Here is a 27,345-nt window from a genome sequence, read left to right as displayed (position 1 = left end):
GTGTTTCTTAAACTCTTTTTGAGATTCACACCCCAAAGCCTAGCTCATGTTTTCATGCTATAGCCTTTTCTCCCTAAGCCTGTACCTGGCACTCCGTGCTTCTGCTGTCCAAAAGTGGTTTCGGCAAGTCAAACGTGCTATACTGCCTCTTGTCTCTGGGCCTTTGCAGATGCTGTTTTCTTGACTGGAAGAACACTCTTGCCTTTCCACCTCCTCGATTTATTGCTATTCATCCTTCAGGTCTCAATGTGCCCATTGCTTGCTCCAGGAAGCTCCAGAAAGGCAGAGATCATGGCTATATGAATCACTTTTGTGACTTTAGCACCCAGTAGGCACACAAAATTTTTTTGAATGAATAAATTTTAGTTTGTAATTAAGTCACTCAATATCAGATCTCACTGTAAAAAGTTTTAGGAAAAGAACATTTAGAGCCTGATGAAATGATATCTTCTTTTCCCTTCATTTGGAAATATTCTTGCTAAAGGGGAATATACAAAATGTACTATAATATAATTGGTTTAATCTGGAGCTGGAACTGAGCCAATAGATGATGAAAGCAGTGTCTGTTACTTTCTCTTCTCAACTGTTACTTCCCTTGCTGCTGCTGTTTTAATTCCTGGCAGTTCCAGTTCTGAGTGCCCACACTGAAAATGTTCTGTCCTCACAAAAAATTGTGTTGACCCTGAGGACAGTTGAGTCTTCTTGGTTCTTAATGCTCAAGTGAGAAGCACTCTTATTTTAATTGCATCTTAATTGTTTTCTATTCTCAAAAGAAATGTAGCAGAGACAGTGACTCTAGAGGCTAATTTTTTGACTTTAGTACATTGTGTTAACGTGGTGGTTTGTTAAATCTGTAGTATATTTTCATGTGTTGTAAGGCCAGGTTGGTGGCTTAGTACATAGCATTCAGTCAAATATAGGAATTTATATATAATCAAGATTTTTGTCACTCTTCCCCACATACATGAATTTGGAATGATTAACAGTTGTTGTGCATAAGAAAGTCTGAAAGGGGCCATTTTTTCAGGCCACATATTGAGGAAATTACACTAAAATAGTGTCTTTCTCTCCCTTCCCTTCCTTTTTCTCTCTCCCCTTTTCCCTCTCTATCCCCTCCCTCATCCATATCTTACTCAGACCTAAGCTCTTTAACTATAGGAAATCTTTATATTACATCTAACTTGAAACATGATATCACTGTGCCAGAAATATTTATCTGAAACTAAAAGACATGTTATTGTCTTTGAATGAAAGGCATTTGGAAAAAAAAAATAAATAAGGAAGGGCATATAATTAAGGTATTTATCATGTGCCATCCTTTGAGCTTGCCTGTTTCCCCCTAGTAAAATAAAGGAGAATAAAAGGGTATTGGAGAAAGGAATGCTTTTGAACAAGAGGGGATGCAGTTTAAATGCATGTATCATGCTAACCCTCTGGAGCAAGCTACACAGGAAAATTTTCAACTTTGTTGTAAAAGCTTGTTTTTTGTTTCTGTGCTTCAGTGTTTCTGTTTAAAACAGTAGTTGATTTTCAAAACTCATTGACAAATGGTTTTTAAAATCACTACTAAATTACTTCATCTGCTTCTGCCATATAAGATTGGAGTTACTCTTTTTTAATACTCAATGGACTGTGAAAATTGAACTCTTAATCTGTTAATGATTATAATGAATTAAAAACATATGAGGGTAGCCTCATCCACTTTTGAGCTGCAGGATGTAGTTACCTCCCTTGTGTGCAAAGCTATTATTTTTTGATACCTGTGGTTTTAAGGTCCTTCATTCTGGATCATTCAGAAGACCTGAAAGAGACTAGTATGTTGATTCTTTAAATGATAGCTCTTCTCTCCATGCTGTTGGCTGCACTGCTTTATATTCTGTCATCGAGATGACAGTAACAATTTCAAGTACACTCCCAGCTGCCCCTCTCCTCTCTACTGCCTGGAATTGGCTAAGTTTATAACATGGCAAATTGCTTACAGCCAAAATACACTGTATTTCAGTATTGTCCTACATCCATCCAGTGGAAGAATTGCCATACTTATCATTTCTTGCCTCCATTTTTGGGGAAAGGGAGATTTGGAGCTCTTTAGTCCTTCTTCCCAAGGGCCTTTCTTGATAAAAGCTCGACAGGAAATTGTGTTTGTAACCTGGAGAATGTCAATATTTTTGCCATACTTAATGATAAAGTTAATTTCATTAGTCATCATTTTGTTAAAATAGCTCCAACCTGGAGCAGCTACTTTGTCATCACAATTATTCCTTAGAACTTCCTTCTGCTCTACAAAAAGAAATAAATCCTATTAACGTAATCGATCTTTCCCATCTGCTGCTGTATCAGCAATATGGGAAATTTTTTAGTGAACAAGACTGATTATCTGATATTTCATATTAAGACATGATCAGAATGTAAGTCTTTCCCATCATAAACATCCTTTGTAGTTTCAGCAGAATTGGAGTACTAAAATATTAAGAGAATTTGATAAATTTTAATAATTCTTGCTTTTGAAGTTGATAGACCCTGAGACTTCAGGTACCAAAGGGTTTAAATGTATTTCTAAAGCATTTTATGTGCAAAAACCATCATACAGAGTTGTTTTGACAGTAAAAATTTTAAGACAGCCTAAATATTTCCGAAGAGGAGGTTGGTTAAACTGTGGTAGGTTTTTTAAATGGAATTTTATGAAGTTATTTGAATATTGCTTATGAAGATAATGGAAAAATGGCTGTGGTTGAAATCTGTTAGGTAAAAAAGCAGTACAAAAATAAATGCACATCTATCCACTGTATGAAATATTATATCATTTAAGATGTGTATAGGAAAGGTCTTGGCAGGAAATACACCCCACAATGCTATCCCTGGCAGACTGGCTGACTGTAGATTATTTTCCTTATCTCTACTCCTCTTATATAATTTTTAAAAATTAGTACTCCTTTATTTATTTATTTGAGAGAGACCATGCAGGTGGTGGGGAGGAGCAGAGGGACAGAGAGAGAATCTTAAGCAGGCTATGAGCTCAGCACAGAGTCTCATGTAGGGCTCGAATCTACAACCCCTGGGATCATGACCTAAGCTGAAATCAAGAGTCAGACACTCAACCAGCTGAGCCACCCAGGCACCCCTAATACTCTTTACTTCAAGAGGACTACTCCTGAAACCATTATTAGCCTACATGTTAACTAATTTGGCTTTAAATAAAATTAAAAAAAAAATTGGGAGGAAAACTTATAAACATCTTTCAAACCCTATGTAGATTTCTTTTGAAAACATTTGCCGTGGCATAGTTATCTTGTTCACTTATTTAGTAACTCACCAAGTATTTTTTGAGTACCTGCTAAGAGCAGTGTTCTGGGCACTGAGGGATTAGCATTAAACAGAATGGTAAGTTCATGGACCTATATTCTAATAAATAGTAAATCTTAAGACGCTTAGAAGCATACCCTTAACTATTATATTAAATCCAAGCCTTGTTGCCAATTTTAAAGGACATTTCTTGATTAGTAACTTGGTTAGTTAAAAATTCCTACATAGATTTTGTAGTCAGGTTTTATAGTAATATATTTTTGTCATCTTGTATTTTATAGCTCCTTATTAATTGAAATCATTCTATATAAATTTCTATGAATTCTCTCAACATTTATATATGTAATGGTAGGGGCCCCAAAAGTGCATATCACCATATTTTCTTTTTCTAGCAGTAACATTTATATGATATTCTACTTGCCTGACTATATTAAATTGTAAGATTTTTGACAGAAGGGATATATCTGTCCAGTTCACCATTAAATAAATAATTGTTAATGAATGGTGATCTTTGCTAACATTAAAATAACTGCACTGGGAGGCAGACATTTAGTTTCTTAGTAGAATAATTAAATGTAAAAACATCCTATATTAACTTTGAAACAAACAAAATGTCCATTTAATACTTTTTCTTCCCCTGTTATCTTCTCTCTCTCTCTCTCTCTCTCTCTCTCTCTCTCTCTCTCTCTCATTCTTTGGTCTGTTAGGTGTCATCAATCTTACAGAAGAAGTGCAGTGGATCAAAGTCAATACAAACATGAATGGCTATTATATTGTACACTATGCAGATGATGACTGGGAAGCACTAATCAAACAGTTGAAAACGAATCCTTATGTCCTGAGTGACAAAGACCGAGCCAACCTCATCAACAACATCTTTGAACTTGCAGGGTAGAGTGTGCTTGGTTTGGGTTTGTTTATTTTTAAACAAGTGTTATTGTGGGGGGAAAAAAAAAACTTTAGGAAAACAGTTCAAAAGAACTGGCATATATTGCCTGTTAGGTATAATTCATTTTGGATGATTGGGAAGATATAAAATACAATCCTTGCCTTCATTGGTGTTACAATCTGTATAGAAACATCAGCTACAAACATATTGAACAGTTAAGTAACAATTAAGATTATAATATTAACAACCAGGACACATGTTTGCTGAATATATTGATCTAGGAGTTCAGGCTTTGCTTTATTTCATGAGAGAATTCTTTTCAAGCAGCTTGGTTAGTTCTTACCCACTGGTTTGAGTGATGTCTCTGAGAGTTGGGGCCTTCTTATTTGGTTACAGCTTGCCTCCCAACCACTCTGTGCATTACAGAATCCCAAAACCAAGTGTGGTCGTGACCGTGTGTGTTAGATATCCTCCAAATAATAAGAGTACCAGCTTAGGCGGTTAATGGGTCTAGAGACACACAGAATATTCAAAAGTATTATTTTGGACTGCTCTTGACCTTCTTTTGGTTCATTTTTAATGAAGTAACTATTGATCATCTCAGCCATCATTGTTATGATTTCTCTTATGTGGTTAATTTTTAAAATGCACTCACCATAAATTCACAGTGGACCTTGACTTAACGAGTTTGACAAATTCCCATACAAATAACAAAATATTTTCTTTTTGATTCAGATCCTCTTTATGCCACTTGTTCTCACCTGGTAAATATATGAAATAAATAAATTAATTAATTAATTAATTAATTAATTAAATAAAATTAGTACTCTTCATCTTTTCTCATCTAAGACACTGACTTATGTCTCAGTAGCATGACTCAGTAGCAATTTATAGGTAACTTAGGGAATAAAACCTGAGCTATTGTTTATCTTTCTCATGAAATGTATCTTTAACCTTGGGTCACACACATGAACTTAATCAAAGATAATAATATTTAGTCTTACTTTACAGAATGCCACTTTAAGCTTACATTTTAGTTCTTGAAGACTCACCATCTATTCCTGAAGTTTCTCAGCATGTGTATAGAGTTCATCTGCTTCTCTCAGCATATTGACTTTTCTGTTCTTTTACCCTTTAGCCTAGGCAAGGTGTCTCTTCAAAGGGCCTTTGATTTGATTGATTACCTTGGAAATGAGACCTATACCGCCCCCATCACTGAAGCCCTGTTCCAGACAGGCCTCATCTATAACCTCCTTGAAAAGCTGGGACACATGGATCTGGCCTCAAGAGTAGTGGTGAGTCTACCTTATTGCCAACTTGTCTTTGTTGCTTGCGTTTAATGTGTCATTCACAGTTCTAGGCTGTAAAGGCAGCCGGTCACGTTCCCTTTTCTTCACTCTACTAGTGGTGAAATCTTCACTTTGAATCAAAATGGCATTGCTTACCAGGAAGAATTGATAAAGGCTTAGCGTGACATGGTATTGTTTGAATATCAAAATACAGCCTTCTGACACTGCTGCCAAAATGAGATCACATGAAAAGAAAACTCTCTTCAAATCTCAGTTTATTTCTATATAATAAATGCTCAAAATGGGTCCTTTTGCAACGTGGTGTTCCCCACTGATTTCCTAGTGGTCATTATGAAATGACAGTTATGTTTGTATTGAAGACTATTCTGTTTTAGGAGTCCTTACTGATAACTGTCTTATGGATGATGATGTTGGTGGATAGATTTATCTGCAGAGCACTAAAGGAATCTTGGTAGTGGTGACTGCTTTACTTTTTTAAAACCAGTTTCTTGATCTTAACAGTTGTTAGTTTAGACACTTTCAATATTAAACTGTTGACCGAGTCTTTAAAAGCTTGGGAAGGAGAGATGAATTCTTTGTTTCATCTTGCTCTCTGAATCAGCACATTCTGACAATAAGGTTTGCTTTATGAATCAGTCAGGTTTGCCAGGGCCCAGACAAAAGGAATCTCTCAGAAAAAGGAAGAAAGTATTAGAATAGAAATGAGAATTTCTTTTAGGGTTTTGATGTTCTTACTGGTCAAAGGAATGGGTTAGATTACATCTCTCTCTCTGTCTCTGTCTCTTTCTCTTTTTCTCTCTCTCTCTTTTTTTTATTATTAAAAAAGAAACAGCCTCCTTTCTGCCTCTTACTGTTCTGCACGTCCCCTGTTATGAGTTCTCTCATCACAGTGACGGGAGGCAGTACATGGCTGGTGGGCCATATGGAGCTTGAAAAGTACCCTTCTTCCCAAGTCTCTGATCTGACCCTAAAAGAGCCATGCCTATCCTTACCCATAACTGTAATATGTAAGTTAGATGATTTCTGAGGTTTTTTCAAACTGTTAGGATTTTTATCATTCTTCTATATCATAAGGCTATCTATCACCATCCTTAATAAAAACCAGAGTCTTCAGAATGTGACTCAGCGCATAGTGTTACTCAATAAATATTGAGCAAATGAATGAAATACACCAGAAACTGGTACATTTCAGTGCTTCTTTTATTCTGCACACCATGCTTAGTGCTTAATGTAGATAACCTTGTATAATCTTCACACAATGCCAGATAGATACTTCTTTTATTTTTTAATGTTTATTTTTGAGAGAGACAGCATGAATGGGGGAGGGGCAGAGAGAGAGAGGAAGACACAGAATCCCAAGCAGGCTCCAGGGTCCAAGCTGTCAGCACAGAGCCTGACGCTGGGCTCGAACTCATGAGCCACGAGATCATGACCTGAGCTGAAGTTGGACGCTTAACTGACTGAACCACCCAGGCACCCTGCCAGATAGATATTTCTACCCCCATTATACGGATGAGGAGACTACTGAACTTCCCCAGAGTCATTTACTGAGTAAATTTTAAAGCTGAGCTTCAAACCCAGATTAGTTCCACTCTCAAGCCCACCATTTGTATTATATTGCTGTATTTTAAATTAATTTGTATTCTAGCAGTGTCATCTTTCAAAAGATACCTTTTTGTTGGAAAGATCAAGGCTGTTTCTTTCCTATCATTTTTTTTAATTGAGATTTTAAATTAAAACAGTTTGAACAACTTGTAGACCATGTGTTTAAGGTTTAAAATGACGGACTTATATCTAGTTCCTTGAAAATAAAGTTGTCAACTTACTATTTGAGATTTCTTTTATATGCAAAATGTTAATGACTTTTTTAATAGTATTTGTATGAATTTTCAAGAAGTATGCAAATAACATTGATCTCTTTAGAGCTCCAACACCGACTTTCTCTTGTTAGTATATCAAAGAAATTGGCCATTTGTTAGCCACTTCAGCAACCATAGCTGGACATGTGCATTGTTCGCAGTTTGCGGCTATTATGAATCACAATACTATGAATAATCTTATACATATCTGTTGTGAATATCTGTATGCATTTCTATGGGCTGTGTCTGGAAGTGAAATTGCTGAGTCATAACATATTCTTAGTTAATACTGTTCTATCAAATCGTTGTTCGACATTATAGCACTTTGTGCTCCGTCAGCAATGCATGAGAATTTGAGTTCTGTTCTGGCTCTATATCCTTGCCAACACTTCGTATTAATAGTAAATCTTACTCCCTTTAGCCATTTGGTTGGGAGCATAGTGGTATTGCAATTTTGGCTTTAGTTTGTATTTCCCTAATGACTAGTGAAGATGAATTCCTTTTGATTTGTTTAATCACCATTGGAGGTACACTTTTGTTAAATGCCCAAGTCTCTGATGTTTTTTCCATTGGATATTCTGTCTTTTTCTGATTCATTTGTACAGCTTTTTATATATTCAAGAGATGAGTCCTTTGTTGCTCTTGTACATTTACAAGTATCTTCTCCCCGTCTGGCTTGCTTTTTCAATCTCTTAATTATGCTTTTTGATTAGCGTAAATTCTTAATTTTAGTGTATGAAATCTGCCAACCCAAGGATATTCTCCTTTGTTCTCTTCTGGAGACTTTATTATTTTACCTTACACATTTAGATCTATGATCCATCTGGAATTGATTTTCGTGTATGCTGTGAGTGAGACACAAAGATTCATGTTTTTGATACAGCTATCCAGTTGGTCCAGCACCAGTGTGCTTCCTTGTATACAGAGATTTTTCTCTTATTGAGTTTTTATAACTACTTTTGAGGTTATTAGTGCCATATCAAATCAACACCATTTGGGGTAGTTTTTTTTTAGTTTCCTAGGGCTGCCATAATAAATTAGTAAAACCTGTTGTCTTAAAACAATAAAAACATATTCTCCCACAGTTCTGGAAGCTAGAAGGCTAAAATTGAGGTGTTGGGAGAGCAGATTGGTTCCTTCTGAGGGAGAATCTCTTCCATGCCTGTCTCCTAGCTTCAGGTGGTTGCCAGCAATCCTTGGCACTCTTTAGCTTATAGATGCATCACTGTAATTTCTGCCTCTGTCTTTACATGGCATTCTCCCTTTGTTTCCGGGTCCAAATTTCCCTGTTCTTATAAGGGCACCAGTCATTAGATTAGAGCCTACCATAATTCAGCATGACCTTACCTTAAATCGGTTAAATCTGCAAAAACCTATTCCCAGATAAGTTTACATTCAAAGATTCTAGGCAGACCTGAATTTTGGGGGCGGGGGAGGGCACACTATTCAACCCACTATAGGTAGCAATAAATAACTACATATCACTCGGTTTTTTTTGTTTTTTTGTTTTTTGTTTTACTATTAAAGGATAGTATTTGGTAGTGAATATGCCATAAGAGTTAGCAGAATATTCTTGAAGCTGCCCAGCTAGTTAAATTTCATGTTGGCAGAAGCCATTCTTACACCTGCCTCTCTCCAGTCACTCTGTTGAGAGCCTAGTGTCAGAAAGCACTTGATACTTACCTCAAGCTATCTCTATGCTGTGAACACAGGTGCTAAACTCAATCTAAGAAGTTAGACATTTTGAATATTTTCTTACTGTCATGCTTGAGTAACTCTGCGTCTTCATCCTAGATGATAGTTTCCAGTTTGCTGGGCAGGCGTGTGTTTATGAAGAACATACTTCAGGGTGGGGTCCAGAGGACTGATGCTTAGAGGGCAAGAGCAGTCTTAGTGTATATGTGTGAGCCTGTGGGCCCTTTTACTGCTGTAGATCTCGTACACTTGACTGTTAATTAAAGGTCAGGTTAGCTTTAGGTCATCAAGAGGGAGAAACTGTCTCTGAAATTGTTTTTCCATTCTTAGGACATTCTGATGCCATCAACACTCTCAAAATATGAAATCTGACACTATAGTTGGATTTAGAATGGCGGACATTTCTGAGTTCTTGGATCCAATCCTCAGATAGTATTTGTAATTAATACTGGTGTCTATTTAATTTTTTATGTTGTCACCAGAGCATTGTATAAATATATTGGTCATTTTGTTATTTAGACTGCACATGCCTACATAACACACACCTCTGAATCACATTTAGTGATGTATGCTGTGGTATGGTGGTGCATAGAGTCTGGAGGCACTTTTCAATTGTGTCAAATTGTTCACATCTGATGTTAACATCTGATCCCAGCCATATTCCTGTTTCATCACTTACGAGTCTGTCATTCTTTTACATATGAGGGATTGTTGGGATAAACCTTTTGCAATAAAAGCTGACACTTCACATTTAAGAAGCTCACTTGACCCAAGAAAGAACTCCCTGGGCATATCAGTATAAAATTAAAGCAGTAAATCACAATGTAATACATAGTATAAGGGCCGCCGCCATCTTTCCTGTCTTTTTTATTTTTAAAATCATTTTGTGTTACTGTTCTTGCATTGTATTGCATACTCTGTGTTTGTAGCTTGTCTAACCCATCTGGTTTGTTCTCTTCCCACTTGCCGTTTTCATTTTATGAAATCAGGGGATTGGATTCTATTGTTTAATGAGTTTAAATTAAAAAAAATAATTAGAACCATGGAAAAACAGATTCTAGGTTTGAAGTACTTGTGATATGGTTTATTAATATTAAAAATATAACCTGGATTACTTATAAAACTAAAACAGCAGGAATTTTCTGAACACAGAATTATTTCTAAAATAAAATCTTTTGCTCTATTATGTTATCATTTGAAATATATGTAAAGTCAACTATTTGAGAAATTCATCTTAACTATTTGGTATCAGAAATAATTAGTAAAATTGTACCCTATAATTCCAGTGGAGTAACTGCTTAGGAACTGGCCTTAGCATCTTCTAGAGTCAGGGTTCCCTTGCTTCCAGTGCTTTAAAGTACCTTTTTTTCCCTACTGGTTTCTTTATGTTTTAGTAAACTCTTATTAACATTGACATTTTTCTCCACTGAGTTTTTTTAATAGTATTTCAAGCATGTAACTTTTTTCCCCCCTCTGATTCTTCCTTTGTATCTACTTGACAGTTAGGAGCAGTTTTTAATTTTCTTGTATTCTTTATTCATTTGGGATGGTTTGCTATCACGCCATTGAGAAAGGCCACTGGGAGACGGCATGTCCAATGCAGCCATGTGTATACAATAGGATCTCCTGCATTGCTTTTATGTTCCTTGGATTATCAGTCAGCATGGCAAGTATTTTTCCACTTCATGTCCTCGCAATGACTCACAGGCTTTGTTACTCACACATTCCACAAGGTGTCTGTTCTCTATTTCATTGCTTTTGAAGCAAGCAAAAGTAAGTTGACATTTTATCACAAATGTGGAGTCCTTCTCCTTGCACAGATTCTTCTTTTCATTCTCATAGCTCCATAAGAGACTTACTTATGGAAGGTCTGCTAAGAAAATGGCCTCAGCAGTTTAAAACTCTCCAAGTAGGATTCATTTTAGGTATTAACACTGGTACTCTGGAAGAATATGATGCTCTGTGAAGAACTTGAACTTATTTTCTGGGGTGTAACATACAGGTGTTCACCATACTATTCTTGTTGCTTTACTATAGCTCTGAAAATTTTTTAAATAAAAAGTTGAGGGGGGTTGGGGAAATAACTATAAACAACTCTTCTTTCCTGCAGGCCTCATTTTCTTGCCTCTTTGTTTAGATTAATTTGTTAGATCATCAAGCTAGTTGATATTTTAAGTATTCCTTTAATATTGGATTCAGAAGCATTTAGACATGTACTTGTCAGTAAAGAAGCACATTTTTCTCACATTGCTTTATGGGTTTATGGATTTAAGTCACGAGGTCAGAAAGTTTCAACTGGCTTCTAGCAGTGGCTATAGGTGATACTTTTTGGCAGGAAAAATCTCGCTGAGTACACACAGAAGAAATTCTCCTTACCACATAGAAGTAATTCTTTTTTTTTTTTTTTTTTTTTATGTTATATAATTAAGAGTCCCCGTTGGCTATAGCAGCCTATGAATAGCCTTTCTTATTGAATGGTTTTGCCCCAGTTGTACCTAGGCTTCATGTGTCATTTGATATTTATTGGGTAATATCTATGCCCCCCTTTTTCTCCTTGGGTAAATGTTGGGGAAAAAAGATCTTGCTGTCCTGATTTTTTCTGGTTGTCCTAATTATTATTAACATGTTTTCTCTCTAGGCCAGGGTATTTAAGTTACTTCAAAGTCAAATCCAACAGCAAACTTGGACTGATGAAGGCACCCCATCTACTCGAGAGCTTCGGTCAGTCCTGTTAGAATTTGCTTGCACCCACGGCCTAGAGAACTGCAGCACTGTTGCCATGAAGCTCTTTGATGATTGGGTGGCATCTAATGGAACTCAAAGGTGACATGTGCTTCTACTCCGATGAACTCTCTTACTCTTTCTTAAATTAATATCATATACTGAAACCAGGATCTTTTCATCCTGGAGTATAAATGTTATAAAACCGAGTGTTAATGTAGGTGATTTCTATGCACTTGTATTGTCAAACAAAATTTTTTTTTCAAATTGTATTAAAATACATAAAACATACCATTTACTATCAACATATTCTAAGTGTGCAGTTCCGTAGTGTAAGTATATTCACATTGCTGAGCAGTGCATCTCCAGAACTTTTCATCTTGCAAAATAGAACTCTTTACCAAAACAAATCTCCATTTTCTCCAACCCCCAATCCCTGGCAGCCACCATTCTATTTTCTCTTCTAAATACCTTATGTAAGTGAAATGTACAGTATTTGTCTTTTTGTGACTGGCTTGTTTCACTTAACATGGTGCCCTCAAGGTTCATCTATGTTGTAGCACGTGTTAGAATTTCCTTCTTTTTTAAGGCTGAGTAATCCTTTCTGTGTATATACCACATTTTGTTTCCTCCATTGATAGACACATGAGTTGCTTCCACCTTTTGGCTTTTACAAATAATGCTGCTATGATCATTGGTATATAAATACCTCTTTAAGACTCTTTTAGTCCTTTGAGATGTATACCTAGAAGTGATGTTGCTACATCATATGGTAGTTCTATTTTTAGTTTTTTGAGGTACTGCTCTATTGTTTTCCATAGTGGTTACTCCAGTTTACATTCCCACAAATAGGGCATAAGAGTTCCAATTTCTTCACAACCTCACCAACACTTGTTTTCTGTTTTTTGATAGCACCCATCCAAATAGGTGTGAGCTGTCAAACAAGTCTGTTTTAATTTAGGAATATAACATAACAGAAGAAACGTTTTTGATGATGACTGGTTTTCTCCATGTTCCTTATTTTGCACTATGGAAATAGATTCAAGCATCAGATGAAAGTTGGGGTGGGGGATTTGGATGACCTTTCCAGCTCTGAGATCTTAATAAAGGCAGAAGACTGTGTTTCTTCCCCTCTTCTCACCACTCTTCCCACACTTGGTGCTGTATTTCCACCATGGAACTTACCACACTATATGGCAATACATTTATTCATTCTGTACGTTGCAGTAGTCCCTGTGTTCCTGCAGGGCAGAGAGTGGGTCTCATTCTTCTTCCCGTCCCCAGTATCCAGCCAGTTGCCTGCCTGGTTTTTGTGGATGCTTAGTGAATAATGATTGCATTAAATTAGATTGATATTCCCTATAATCACACTGCCAGGAAAGTAGCAGCCAACTGAATTAAATATTTTCTTGACTGTTAGTTGTAAAGACTCTTACTTGCTCTGACTCCAAAAGCACCACTAGTCAATTTCTTGCCTTTGTATTCAGGATTTTTTTTCTTGTTTTTTTCATATTTATGTACCTCTCTTACAGCCTACCTACTGATGTCATGACTACTGTGTTCAAGGTCGGAGCACAAACTGAGAAAGGCTGGTCATTCCTACTAAGCAAGTATGTCTCTATAGGCTCTGAAGCAGAAAAGAATAAAATACTTGAGGCTCTTGCCAGCTCCGAGGATGTACGGAAACTTTACTGGTATGAAACCACCTATGATATATAGAAACTAAAAGCATAAAAGCATTGTGCTTCTAGGTTGAGGAGCTCATTTTCTCTGGGATCTCCCGTTTTCTACCTTTACTTATGGGCCAGACCTGACTTGGAAGGTGTGGGGAGGAGCCCGCATGTGTTGGGCTTCATCTCAGGGATTGGACTGTACAGATGGATAGAAAGTGCTTCGCCTGAAAGAGATTGGGAGATGCCAGAAATCACAGTCCCCTTCTGCTTTCTGCTTAAAAACTTTTTGATCCGCTTGGCATGTTGTCTTTGCTTCCACAATTAGTGCTTCTTTTTATTTATTTATTTTATTATTATTATTATTATTTTTTGTCAAGGCATTGCTCTGTCCAGGCCATCATTTTGAAAATGCAGACACTTCAGTAAAAGGTGACATGTGAAAGCTTATAGGTTATACATTCATGTGGATTTGTCAGACCTTTCCTTTTTAACATTCAGCTGATGAAAAGCTAGCGATGGTTGTTTCACATGGGGGAAAGAAGGGCAATAAGTAGGGCTTCCTGGGAGGAAGAGCAATCAGTGTCAGGGTAGAGGCACTGTAAATAACTGAGAGAAACAGGAAGGTATCTTGAAAGTCATCAGCGGGAAGGAAAGGAAAAGCATGTGGGTCTCATTGCTTCTCTTGTATAACTTTGCTCAGAGAAATCCTAATAGTGTTCCAGAGATATTCTTAGTTAGCAGCTGCCCAGATCCACTTTCCATAGGATACACTGTAAATAATCATTTTCTTTAAAGTAGTAGCCAGCCTCTGACTCAAGAAAGCAGAGAAAAGTTGTGTATAAATTAGTAATTTTGTTTTAAAATAGTAGTGTTTTACTAATAAATTTCCATTATAAAGTATTTAAACAATACTTAAGAACATGGAATAAAATGTGAAAGTGTCTCTCATCTGACCCTTCGCTTACATCCTTATTCTCTCTTCTCTGTTAACAGTGTCAGTCCTGGTCTGGGTATTTACATATTTAAACATAGGTTTATACTACACCCAGTGCTCTGTAACATTCTTTTTAGTTCTTTGACAGTCTTTGAGACTTGCCTTGTGAGTTCATAAAGTTTATTTCATTTGTTTTTATGGCTACACAGTATTCAATAGGATGGCTCTGTCATAATTTATTTAATCCATCACATGTTGAGGGGCATTTGGGTTTTTCCTCCTATTAAAAATAATTCGGGGCGCCTGGGTGGCGCAGTCGGTTAAGCGTCCGACTTCAGCCAGGTCACGATCTCGCGGTCCGTGAGTTCGAGCCCGGCGTCGGGCTCTGGGCTGATGGCTCGGAGCCTGGAGCCTGTTTCCGATTCTGTGTCTCCCTCTCTCTCTGCCCCTCCCCCGTTCATGCTCTGTCTCTCTCTGTCCCAAAAATAAATAAACATTGAAAAAAAAAATTAAAAAAATAAAAAAATTAAAAATAAAAAATAATTCTGCAGGGGCACCTGGGTAGCTTAGTCAGTTAAGCGTCCGACTTTGGCTCAGGTCATGATCTCACAGTTCGTGAGTTCGAGCCCCATGTCGGGCTCTTTTCTGACAGCTCAGAGCCTGGAGCCTGCTTCGGATTCTTTGTCTTCCTCTCTCTCTGCCCCTCCCCAGCTCGCACTCTGTCTCTCTCTCTCTCTCTCTCTCTCTCTCAAAAATAAATAAACATTTAAAAAAATTCAAAAAGTAATCATTATGCATTCTCTTGGGAGTATGTGTTTTCCCACTATAAGCAGGTATTATAGCATGATACATGAGAACTGCATTCATTTGAGTACCAAGCTTTAGAATTTATCAGCTATGGTACTATGACAATTTTACATAACCTCAGTTTCTTACTATAAAATGGAGATAGGTAATAATTACCTATTTCAAGCCTTGTGTCAAGTATTTAGAACATAATATAGTACTTATAGAGTATCAATAAATGTTAGCTATTAATATTAAGAGTGTATTCTGCAGTGTATCTTGCTTTTTACATCAAACAGCCCAATTTTTTTAAATTTTTTTTTTTCAACATTTATTTATTTTTGGGACAGAGAGAGACAGAGCATGAACGGGGGAGGGGCAGAGAGAGAGGGAGACACAGAATTTGAAACAGGCTCCAGGCTCCGAGCCATCAGCCCAGAGCCTGACGCGGGGCTCAAACTCACGGACCGCGAGATCGTGACCTGGCTGAAGTCGGACGCTTAACCGACTGCGCCACCCAGGCGCCCCTAAACAGCCCAATTTTTTAAGAGTAGGTGCCTGGGTGGCTTAGTTGGTTAAGCACCCAACTCTTGATTTTGGCTCATGTCATGATCTTACGGTTCATGAGTCTGAGTCCCACATTAGGCTCTGCACTGACAGTGTGGAGCCTACTTGGGATACTTTCACTCTCTTTCTGCCCCTTCCCCACTTGTGCTCTCAATCTCTCTCTCTCTCAAAAAATAAACTTTAAAAAAGTAGTAATATACCTATCTACTCATAGCAAATAAGGTTTTTAACAGAAAAAAAATCCAATCTTCAGAGTTGTAATAAATTCTACTTGAATTTATTTCATAAATGAGCTTACTACATCAAGAACTGTTTATTATTATGTGACAGTGTATTTAAGTCCTTACCTCATTGGTGAGTTCTCCCTTTATTTAAAAAAAAAATGACAAATTTTCAGTCTATTGATCAACCTTAGACTGACCCAAAACTTACATCCTTTAAACTGCTTCAGAACCTTCATTAGGAGACCGGTACTAATTTTAAGTTCAGTGATCACTTCATGATGAATAATTATTTTGGGAACCAAATCTGCTTTGCTCTCCAGGTTAATGAAAAAGAGCCTCAGTGGAGATATCATCCGAACACAGAAGCTGTCATTTATCATTAGAACAGCTGGCCGACATTTTCCTGGGCACTTGCTGGCATGGGATTTTGTCAAAGAGAACTGGAATAAGCTTGTGCAGAAGTAAGTGTCTCAGATAACTACTAATTTTTAGTATTCTCCAGTTCTGCATTTAAAAATGTTCTCAGTGTTGTATTGATTCACAGGATTTAAGATTTGCTGTGAGAGGAAAAATGCTTCACTGACAGTTGAACTGAAGCACCCAGAAATTTCCACCCTTGTAAATGTCATTCCATAACGTGAGGCATTAACGGTGGTGTTCCATTCGAATGCTAATTAAGCCCAACCAGGCTTGACACTTACGTCACTTAGCTTCACATGGCCACGGACTATTTGAGAATAGCTCTTGGGTTATGTGTTTTGAAAAGTACCTCTTCATTGCCAAAGAATCATTTAAGAATTCACACCCACCTCAGTAGCACATGGAGCATTTAATTTCTTTTAAAGTAATAATAGATTAAATGGATTAATAATTTATCTGGGTATCCTTAACTCCTGCCTTTTTCTGCCCAGCTTTTCGTCCTACTGACAGTGAGTGTATGTAGGATTACTCCTAATACACTGAGCTTCATTACCCTGGAGCAGGATTTCACTTTGCCTTTGGCCTGTGTAATTTATAGTAAAGTATTTCCTTTGCACTCAAGAACTTTGTTTCCCAACAGCTGCCTCATTTTTTTTCCTCTCTTTTTGCTCTTGTATTTGTGTTTCTTCAGGTTTCATCTGGGGTCCTATACCATACAAAGTATTGTTGCCGGGTCAACACACCTGTTTTCAACAAAGGCACATTTGTCTGAGGTTGGTTGTATAAAATGTTAGGGAGATCGGGTAATCCTTTCCTCTTAGGCTACTTGGTTTAAGTTAGGTGGTACCTTCTCATGCCAATTCCTGTCCCTCCTCTCTGTCGACTGTGGTCAGTGCTAGTGATTCTGCATTGGGATTACTTTCAAAAGGTGAATATTCAACAATGAGGAAAAATTCTGATGAGAAAGAATTTGGATTTCATTCTCAACAATATTCCCTTCTCTTCCTGATACAAATAATTGTTTATAATTTTTATAAAGTTTTTTTTATTTATTTTGAGAGAAAGAGAGAGTGCACGAGCAAGGGAGGAGCAGAGAGAGGAGAGAGAGAATACCAAGCAGGCTCCACATTGTCAGTGCCCAGCCCGAAGCAGGGCTCAGTCTCACCAACCATGAGGTCATGACCTGAGCCGAAACCAAGAGTTAGACGCTTAACTGACTGAGCTACTCAGGCACCCACAAATAATTTTTTTTAATTAACCAGCATATACAAAGTTTCTTTTTAAGTGGTAATAAAACTGTTTTAAAAAATTTCATTACAAGGGTAAAACTGGACATTAATTCCAACTTTAGACTACTTCACTTACTATTACTTGGCTTTTTTTTTCCTATTTTAAATTGGAAAAATTCATCCTTGTGGGAGTAAGAGGAATTCATTTCTAACATTACTTCAGATTTCACCATACTTGATCAGAAACTTGGTGTAAATATTTTGAATATTAAAGTACTTTTTGTTTCTACTCCTTTCAAGACATCAGTATAGCCATGACTAAGTTAAAGCTTATTTGAAAAGGATATTCAGAGTTACCTCTGATTTACTCTTCTTTTCTTCTTTTGAAATACTTCTGCATGCAACTTACAGGTCCAGGCGTTCTTTGAAAATCAGTCAGAGGCAACCTTTCGGCTTCGTTGTGTCCAGGAGGCCTTGGAAGTCATTCAGTTGAATATCCGATGGATGGAGAAGAACCTTAAAACTCTGACGTGGTGGCTGTAGCATGCACACCTGCACCTCATCTTGTCGCCCATTCAGAGAGCTTGTTAACTTGGGCTCCGCTGCTTTTGCAAAAAGCCAAGGTGAAGCCAGAACCGCTGCCGAGTTGTTTGCACTCTTAGGAGTTCTAGTTAGCTCAGGGCCCGTCTGTACTTTTCATCTGTCTTTTTCAAATTGTCTTTGGGAAGTATGTAGTTATTTATTATAAAATTATATTCGCCTACATGCGCCAACATCTACAAAAACAGTAAGTAATTTTTCTACTTTTAAGATAAAGAAATAGGGAGGAAAAATCTGTTTTGGCCTTCTGTTCTGTTTCTCAGTATCCGGAAAATACTGACATGGTGAAACAAGCAAAGATCTACCATGGGAGCCATCATCTTTGCAGGCTGCTGGTTTGTCAGCCATTTGTTGCTTCTTATTGATAGACGTTACTTGAATGTGGTACAACACTTGGCTTCAAATACTATGGTAATGAAGTCGATGAATCATATAACTGTTAGAAAACTGATCTCAGGTGTGCAGATCTACTTTGATTTGAGGTTTTGATTAACTCTTTATTTTCTGAAAAAAAGTTTAAGATCTATAACTTATATTTTTTTCTGCAGAACAGCCAGGTGCTACAGAATTTTTAAATTTTTGTTGTATTGAAAAACTAAGTAATAAGGACAAAAGATTAAAATTTCCAAATATTTAATAATTATTTTTTCATCTTTTAGGAAAATGTTTCAAACTGAGTTAGCTTTAATTATAATTATTTTATTTATGAATTCTCCAAATCTGTACACCTTTACCACTCCCTGCCATAGATATACCTTATGTTATAAATAAGTATGTCTACATACATGGCAAGCATTTTGTTAATACTGGTGTCTTTTATCCTGACTTTATCACTATTACTAAAAATAATTTTTTTAAGTTACCTTTGACATTACCTGATCATAGACACTTTCTCTGTGAATGATACTCATGTAGATTTTCATGTTATATGGTAGGGTATATTAGAAGCATAGTAGAAGCGTATTTTAAAATAGGGCCTTTGAGAAATTGAGCATTTTTATTTGAAGTTCACCATAGTACCTTAAAGGAACAAAGAAAATGTGGGATAGGAGTAATTTGATTCAGACTTAATATGGTGGGCTTTGAATTTTTTCTACTGTCAAAAACAGTACCTTTTTTTAGTTCAAAAATCAGTGGTTTTGTTTTGTTTTGTCTTTATCATGGCCAAACTAACTGATTAAAAGGAACGGCTGAGAAAAGAAAGAAAGAAAAGGGAAGATGTCCACAGCTGTGTGGCATTTTCACTCCTTGCAAAGGAGAAATACTGTACTTGAATTTTTTGAGCTATGCAGACTTCATACTTAGATTGTGGAGTTTCTTTGCTTCTTACGGGAAAGACTTTCTTCCTAATAATTTTTGAGTACTTTATATTTTGTTTGAAAACATCTTGTATGTACGTAAAAAGAGTAGATACCCATTTTCAAGCACTTAAAACACTCCACAGAATCAATGGGAAAGGACACCTTTTTTTTTTTTTATTTTAGCAGGTATAAAGCAAAAAATATGTGGGATTGTGTATAAAATTATATTTTACTTTATGAAAATATTTTTATATAACAAGATTTAAAATGCTAGCAAGCTAAAAGCTAGCTTTCTTTAATCCTAGTGTGTTTTCCCCCAATTTAGTCTTTTCTAAACATTTACCTCTGGTTTAGAATACAAAATCTTATATCCTGAGAATCACAGAATCCTCAAAAGATGTCTTATTGAAACTGGGGTGATTGTAGGTTTTTATTTGTCTTGTGCTCCCGGAAATGAATGATAGTTTAGTTGATATTGGAAGTTAGTGTGTTTTTATATTTTTAGAGTGGGGAAACATACTAGACTTTGAGGGGTTTTTTGGTTGCTGGTTTTTTACCATATGTTATATTACTAAATTCCACTTTGATACAGAATTTAAATTTTGCTACTTCTCAAAATCAGTTAAGACTTTTCAGTTTTACCTGCCCATCTTTACATGGCTACTGTAATGTATGTTAACTCTGCATATGGCAAATCCTGTACCGAATTATATCATCTTTCCTGAGTGCGTGTGTGTGTGTGTGTGTGTGTGTGTGTGTGCGTGCTTATAGTATGTAGGAAGAGGGTGATGTTTAAATACTTATCAAAACATGAGCTAAAAAAGAGGTAACTTGTAATCCATTGCTATCTTTGTATTCAAAAGCTGTTCATTCCCATGATACTGTATCTATACTGGTTGTAGTGTTATTTATAGGCCTCACCTCAGTTGTTTGTAGTTTTAGCAGCCCTCCCCTCACATTTTCCCACAGGATTCCATAATTTGTAATGTTAAGCTAACCCATCTCTGTATGGCACTTCTAAAAACTATCTCTAAGTCAGGAATATAAGGTTAAGTAACCAGTAGAACATGTTACATAGTAAGTATAACTAGCTTTTGAAGATTATATCACCCCAAACCTTATCTTTGCCCCTGCATCTTGTAGAGCTCAAACAGATGGACGCACAGCAGTCACAGCACACTTGTTTATGTAAGCACATAGATCCATGACAGTTAAGTGCTGGTTTTCAAGTATTATGTTCATTGCAGAGAGACGATCTACATGAATGTAATAGAAGGGGCACATCATACTAGGTTATTAGGAAAGGTAAAATTGGAAATCTGGAATTGTAGAAGAAAAACGTATGCTTTGGAGATCTGGAAATAGAAATCCAAGGAGTCTAGTTTGTTCCCTTAATAGCAAGAGATTGGATACATTAAACTACAGGTGGGGTCAGCTTCCACTCCAGGCTTGTGCCTTCCTGCATCTTCTTGTTTTACATAGAGATCTCTTTAAGTTAAGTGTTGCTGTTATTTGTGAACTTCTTACCAGCACAGGTTCCACTTAAATGTTAATACTCTTTGCCATTCATGTTTTCATTTCATTGAACAAGAGCTGTCAGCAGAGTTCTGGGTACGTAGAGGATATTGTGCTGCATCAGTCTCACTGGGTACAGAGCAGAGTCCCTTCTGAGCATAGCAAAGTAAGGAATGAAAGTTACATGCTGAGTTTGTTGGATTATTGGTAGTCTGTTACTGAGTTGTATTTTAAGAGTCTATGCAACTAAAGCACCTGGACCCATAATCTGCAATTGGACTGCTGAATTCACGTAACCCCGATTTGTTTCATGGGATTGTGCAGCTCAGGACACATACCATCACCGAGGACAGCATTTTCTCAGCTGATTCTGCAAAATGAGAATTTCAAATTCTCTACAAATCTGAATTTCATACATAAGATGCAGCTCTTTTTCTCCCCTTTGCCTTTGTCATTTCGTTTTTATTGGAATTAACTCTTTTGTAAAGAGCTTCTTCTCTCCCCCGACACTCCCATTTGTACTGTTTTGTTTTTTATTTTTTGGGTTCTTTGTCTTTTTTTTTTTTTTTTTGCATTCTTTTATTTTGCACTTCATTCTCTGCATTAGTAAGTACTAAATTAAAAGTGGCAGTCCAAAAGTATGATAAATTTCCTCTTCTCCCTTTCCTTATTGCCTACATGTTCAATAGCTAATAAAATAGTTGATTGATTTCTTTGAGTGCCTTTTTGGGGGTATATACTTTTTTTTTTAATGTGCATATGTGGTTTTGATATGTTTTTATTTTCTTTCACTTTGTAAACTTTTTCTGATAGTGAAATTCTGTCCTGTGAAAAATCTCTTCCACCTGCCCATAATTGCCTGTGTGGGCAATAGGTACAGAGTAGTTATGTGATGTTTCTTTTTTGGAAGTTGATGGTGATATTGAGGGGAGAGCAGAGTATGTTCTTTTTAAAAATGTGTACAAGATGTTTTTGCTGCTATCTTGTGGGTGTCATTTCATTTTGCACTTAATTCATCTTTCCCATGGATATGTAAATATCTAATGAACTGTGGAGGTCCAGAAGTAGGACACATGTCCCACTTACCCCTCTCCATATTGCCTGCATGGACAGTAGCTAATAGAGTAGCTGTGGGTGCTCTTGCCTTGATCTAGTCTTGGGGGCTCGGGCTTGTATATCATTCTTTCAGGTGTGTGTGTGTGTATATATGTTATGCTACTTTTTTACATTTCATTTTTATATGTCCCTTTGCATGTATGCGTATATACTTAATGAAAATTGAAGTTCAGAGTATGACAGATTTTCTCTTTTCTCTTTTCCTTATTGCCTCCTTGGGCAGTAGCTAATACTTTGTTTTGTTTTGTTTTGTTTTGTTTTGTTTTGTTTTGTTTTTGAGGGGGGATGGGAAGTTGGGTATGTACTTAATGTATATAAATAAGTTTGCTACTACTTTGTATTACTTAATTCATTTCGTACGTTGTCCTTCTCAGAGGACATTAAAGTACCTAATGAGACGTGGAGGTCCGGATGTATGACAATCTCCTCTTGTACCCTTCCCTTATTGCCCGTGTGGGCAATAGCTAGTAGAATAGTTGTTGGAGTGGGGTTTGGGGGGAGGGTGGGGGTGGGGACAGGGCTGTGTACATGTTGTATATACCTGTTTTTACTACCAAGTTGTATTATTTCATTGGATGCCCACACTGGAAGGTACCCAATGAACCATGGAGGTCCGGATGTATAACAATCTCCTCTTCTCCCCTTCCCTTATTGCCTGCATGGGCAATGGCTAGTAGAGTAGTTAATTAGTTTCAGGGGTTCTTTTGTGGGCTCGGGGGTAAATACTTTTAAATATATATATACATGTATATATATGTGTGTGTGTGTGCGCACACACACACACATTTTTACTTCCTTATTACAGTATTTCACTGGGTACCCAGTCCTTCACTTGGACCCGTAGGTTCCTAATGAACCGTGGAGTTCTAGATGGATAGCAATCTCCTCTTCTCCCTTTCCCTTTTTATCTACATAGGCAATAATTTTAAAGTAGTTTGGTTTTTTTGAAGTTTTGGTGTGTGGGAAGGGACAAAGGGCAGGATATATATACTTTTGAAAACTGTATATACAGTGTTTGTTACTATATTGTGTTATTCCATTTTGTACCGCGTCCCTTACTTGGACGTGTGGGTACCTAATGAGACGTGGAGGTCCGGTTGTATGAAAATCTCCTCTTGTCCCCTTTCCTTATTGCCTCTGTGGGCAATAGTTTAGAGTAGTTTTAGATTAATTTTTTACTCTACCGCTCCCTCCCTTGAGAGGGTGGGGATATATACTCTTTTCAATGTATATGAATGTTTTTGTTCCTTTTTTCTGTTAGTTCATTTTGTACCTAGATCTCCATGGATATTTAGGTACATGATGAAAATTAAGGTTCATTCTATGAAGAAAATCTCCTCTTGGCCCCTTCTCTTGTTGCCTATCTGGGCAATGACTAGTGGTGTAGTTGTTTAGATGGGTTTTTCTTGGCAGGGTGGTGGGGGATTTCTGGGTTTACGGTTTTAAAAGTGTATATAAATGTCTGCTGCATGTTTTTTGTTTGCTTTTTTGTTTTTGTGGCTTGCTCTTTTACTTCAACCAGGTTTGTTTGTTTGTTTGTTTGTTTGTTTGTTTGGATTTGTAGATCTCAAATGTAGTGCAGAGGCCCAGATCCGGAGACATGATAAACCTTTTCTCCCTTCCCTTATAGCCTGTGCACAATTGTAGGACTTGGTTTCTGTTTTTTGTTTTAGAGGTTATTAATGGGGAATGGGCTTATTAGATAAGATAGGTGGTTTTTTAAATATATATAAATGTTTCTGCCTCTTTTTGGTGTTCACTTCGTTTTGAATCTAGTCCTTCTCATGACTATTTAGGTACTTCACGAAAGTTGTGATTGATTCTATGAACAATCTCCCCTACTCCCCTTCCCTCATTGCCTGGTGGGCAGTGGTAGAAGAATAGATGTTTCGTTTCTTTTTTTGGAGGGGTGGGGGGTGGGGGGAGTCTCTGTGTGTGTGTGTGTGTGTGTGTGTGTGTGTGTGTGTGTGTGTGAATTTTTTAATGTATATAAATGTTTGCTACATTTTGTGTGTTATTTCACTTAGTAACCAGTCCTTTGCTGGGACTTGTAAGTACATAATGAAACACGGAGGTCCATACGTATGATAAATCTCCTCTGCTTCCCTTCCCTCACTGCCTGCATTGGCAATAGTTTTATAATTTGGGGTGTTTTTTTTAGGGGGAGAGATAATTTGGGTGGGTAGTGGGGAAAGGATAAGGATAGCGTACAAACTTTTAAAAAATGTATATAAATGTTTTCGTATTAATTGATTTTGTACCTACTCTTAGCATGGATGTATAGGTACTGAATGAAAATGGAGGATCAGTGTATGACAAATCTCCCCTTCTCCCCTTTCCCTTATTGCCTGTGTTGGCAATAGTGAGTAGAATAGTTGTGTATTGTTTATTTACTTGGCTTTTTTCTTTTTGGAGGGGTTTCTATTTTCGGCAGGGGAATATTCTTAATACATATGAATATATTTCCTTTCATTTTGTATTTAGTTCTTCGCATGGCTATCTATGTAGGGACCTAAAGGAAATTGAGTTTCATAAATTGACAGTTCACTTCTTCCTTCCCCACATATTTCCTCATTTATCAGTGGCTAGTATAGTTGTTGTTCTGTGCTTATTTTGTTTCATTCTCTAGGAAATATGCCTTTAAAAGTATAAATATATTTATGCACATATCTAATCTGCTTCCCTCTTTTTTTTTCATTATTTTTCGTTAATACTTAGTCCCTTGCAGGGCTGTGCATGGATCTAACAAAAATAAAGTCCCACCAGATCCCTGTCCTGTGACTTGAGAGGCATTGGGGTGGTGTAACTAATGGCTAACAAATGTATAGCAAATAAGATGGGAGCAGACACTTGGACATGGTTGAGTTGTGAAAGCTAATCAGGGTCAGCATTTCTTACATTGATTCAAACTGAAGGAAAGGGTGAGACGGGACCTGTACTGTGGAAATTCCAGAAAGGCAAGAGGATCATACTAAGTAAAAAGTGTGTTTAACGTTCATTGCTGATTAATCTTTTAGTAACTGGTAAGCCAGTAAATGTGCTGCCTAGAACTCATTTGAAGACCCTTGAGAGTAGCTTCTTTGGGGGGCTGGAATTCTGATTTATCTGCAGAAGTCTCTTGCAGTTCTATAGATAGCATATTCTTGTGTAGCCAATAAAAATTATTTTGACTTTTGGAATGAACTTTTTGAGTTATTGCCATGGTTCTAGTGAATAACAACATGGGCCCAAAAATCATTCCCTTAAGAATTGGGGAGCTAGCCCTCCTGTCTTTCAACACCCATCTATGGGAAGGCAAGTTGGTCCTTTCTTACCCAGAGCTCTTCTGTGTGGCTGCATCTCTCCCTTCCATTCTCCATTAGCTGGACCATTCTTGTTCTTTTTTTTCTTCTTCTTCTTCAGTGCCTGCAGTATTAGATGTTATACTCAAGTACACTTAAACATGTAAGCCGGTGTTGCCTCATCAGCTCTATGTTTTTGCATGCATTTCATATATCCAGATGTGTGTGTTCGCTTTCTTGAATCATATTGACTCTTCATCCACCACATGGTAAATGTTAGGACTCCACATTTGTCTGTATCAAAGAAAATGCATGTGTAAAATCCCTCACTCCCTCCCTGCCTCCCTTTCTTTCCTCCTTGCTTTTTTCCTTCAAGCTTCTGAGCAATCTTTGTTTCTAATGCTGAAGGTTTGCTATATTATTTTGTTCTATTATATATGTTTTTTAGAAACGTTGCTAGATAGGACTCCTAGAACATTTGCAAAGATGTGTCATTTACTATATCAAACTCTCAGGTCCTAGTGTTGAAATATTAGCCTGTACTTTGCTTATTTATACCTGCTGCTGTAGAAAAAACAAAAGTTTGTTCATGACACATGTAATTATCATAAATAAGAGAGAAAGGGACACCTTTTTGAAATTAGTCATAGTAGTCATTAGTGATATCTCTGAGCAGTTCTTAATTTGAAATACTTCAAAGAAGTAAAGGTCATGGATTAGCTGAATGAAATGCTCCAGAAGTTGCACTGTATAAACCATCAGTACAATAATACACTTGTGTATGTATGTGTGCGTGTGTGTGTGTGTATGTGTGTATATATATATATATATATATATATATATATATATATATATGAAATGAGAATTACAGCATAATTGGAGCATTTGCATTAATGAGCAAACTCACGCTGAGACAAACTTAGTCTCCTAGACGTCTTGATTAAACCCAAGTGTTCCACGTTGCTATGAAGAGTAGTAGTCTCTTTCAAACACTTTGAAAAGTAATTATTTGGAAACTTGTAAAACTATTACGTTTTTGTATTTAGACACCTATACGGATCTTCACTTCTTTGAATCTGAGCTTGTGGGTGGAATTCTAAATTTGTATCATAACCTGTCTTTTGTGGAAAATTTTGAAAACAGTATGTGTAATATAATATATATGCAAATTGTGTTGTGTCACTTGTAAAGGGAAAAGGCTTATTTTTCTTTATACTTCTGATAACTTGTTTTGCATATGACCAGCACTGACTGAAAGGCATGTGTAATTGCAAACACTGTTGCTTTTTCTTTTTTTGTGAAATGAAAATAAAGTATTTAAATATAAACACTGTGTGGACTATTTGGATAAATAAATTGCATATATAAAGTGGTACATCTTCTCAGATTATATACTCTACAAGGGTAATGACTGTATTCACTGTATTGCATTGTTTGTTTTTTACCCCACTAGTACCCCAGTATTTCTACTGCCTGTAACTCAAGGTTTCTCAGGCTCACACTATTTGATATCTGGGGCTCTCCCGTGCATTCTATGATGACTAGCAGCATCCTTGGCCTCTAATGCAAGTAGCAAATATGGGCTAATGGAACTTCCCCCACCCCCAGTGTGACAACGAAAAATGTCTTAAGACATTGCCAAATTTCTCCTGTGATGGGGTGGGGTGGGGATTAAAACTTTCAGTGGATGCATGGAGCAGGGGGCTCAGTAATAGTTATATGAACTGTAGGGCAATTATTTACTTTTTAGACTGAATCGCTTCCTATAAACACCCAGTACCAGTTGATACAGTAATAATTCAGTACCTAAATCAGAATGAGACATGTAACTACTTATGCCAGTGAAACCAAGGAACACTTACTATCTGAAGGTGAAAGGACACTAAATGTTTTCAAAGGACACCCCTTGCTTTCATTCACAT

The 27,345-nt window shown here is 36.9% G+C and overlaps 1 protein-coding gene across 1 annotated transcript in view; it reads left to right on the top strand.

The window, feature by feature from the left end:
• LNPEP (leucyl and cystinyl aminopeptidase) overlaps positions 1 to 26,751 on the top strand; it is a 96,946-nt gene extending 70,195 nt beyond the window's left edge. Inside the window, exons 12-18 of the mRNA XM_025924159.2 lie at positions 4,011 to 4,194; positions 5,331 to 5,487; positions 11,695 to 11,879; positions 13,310 to 13,471; positions 16,282 to 16,422; positions 17,073 to 17,154; positions 18,022 to 26,751. Of these exons, the coding sequence (XP_025779944.2) occupies positions 4,011 to 4,194; positions 5,331 to 5,487; positions 11,695 to 11,879; positions 13,310 to 13,471; positions 16,282 to 16,422; positions 17,073 to 17,154; positions 18,022 to 18,153 (1,043 nt within the window). The 3' untranslated portion in view covers positions 18,154 to 26,751. The remainder of the gene's footprint in view (positions 1 to 4,010; positions 4,195 to 5,330; positions 5,488 to 11,694; positions 11,880 to 13,309; positions 13,472 to 16,281; positions 16,423 to 17,072; positions 17,155 to 18,021) is intronic.
• Positions 26,752 to 27,345: the final 594 nt, after the last annotated feature.

This window comes from Puma concolor, chromosome A1 (genome assembly GCF_028749965.1).
Source record: "Puma concolor isolate L17-30 chromosome A1, mPumCon1.1.hap2, whole genome shotgun sequence".
NCBI classification, from domain to species: Eukaryota; Metazoa; Chordata; class Mammalia; order Carnivora; family Felidae; genus Puma; species Puma concolor.
This window is presented reverse-complemented; position numbering and strand designations above follow the sequence as displayed.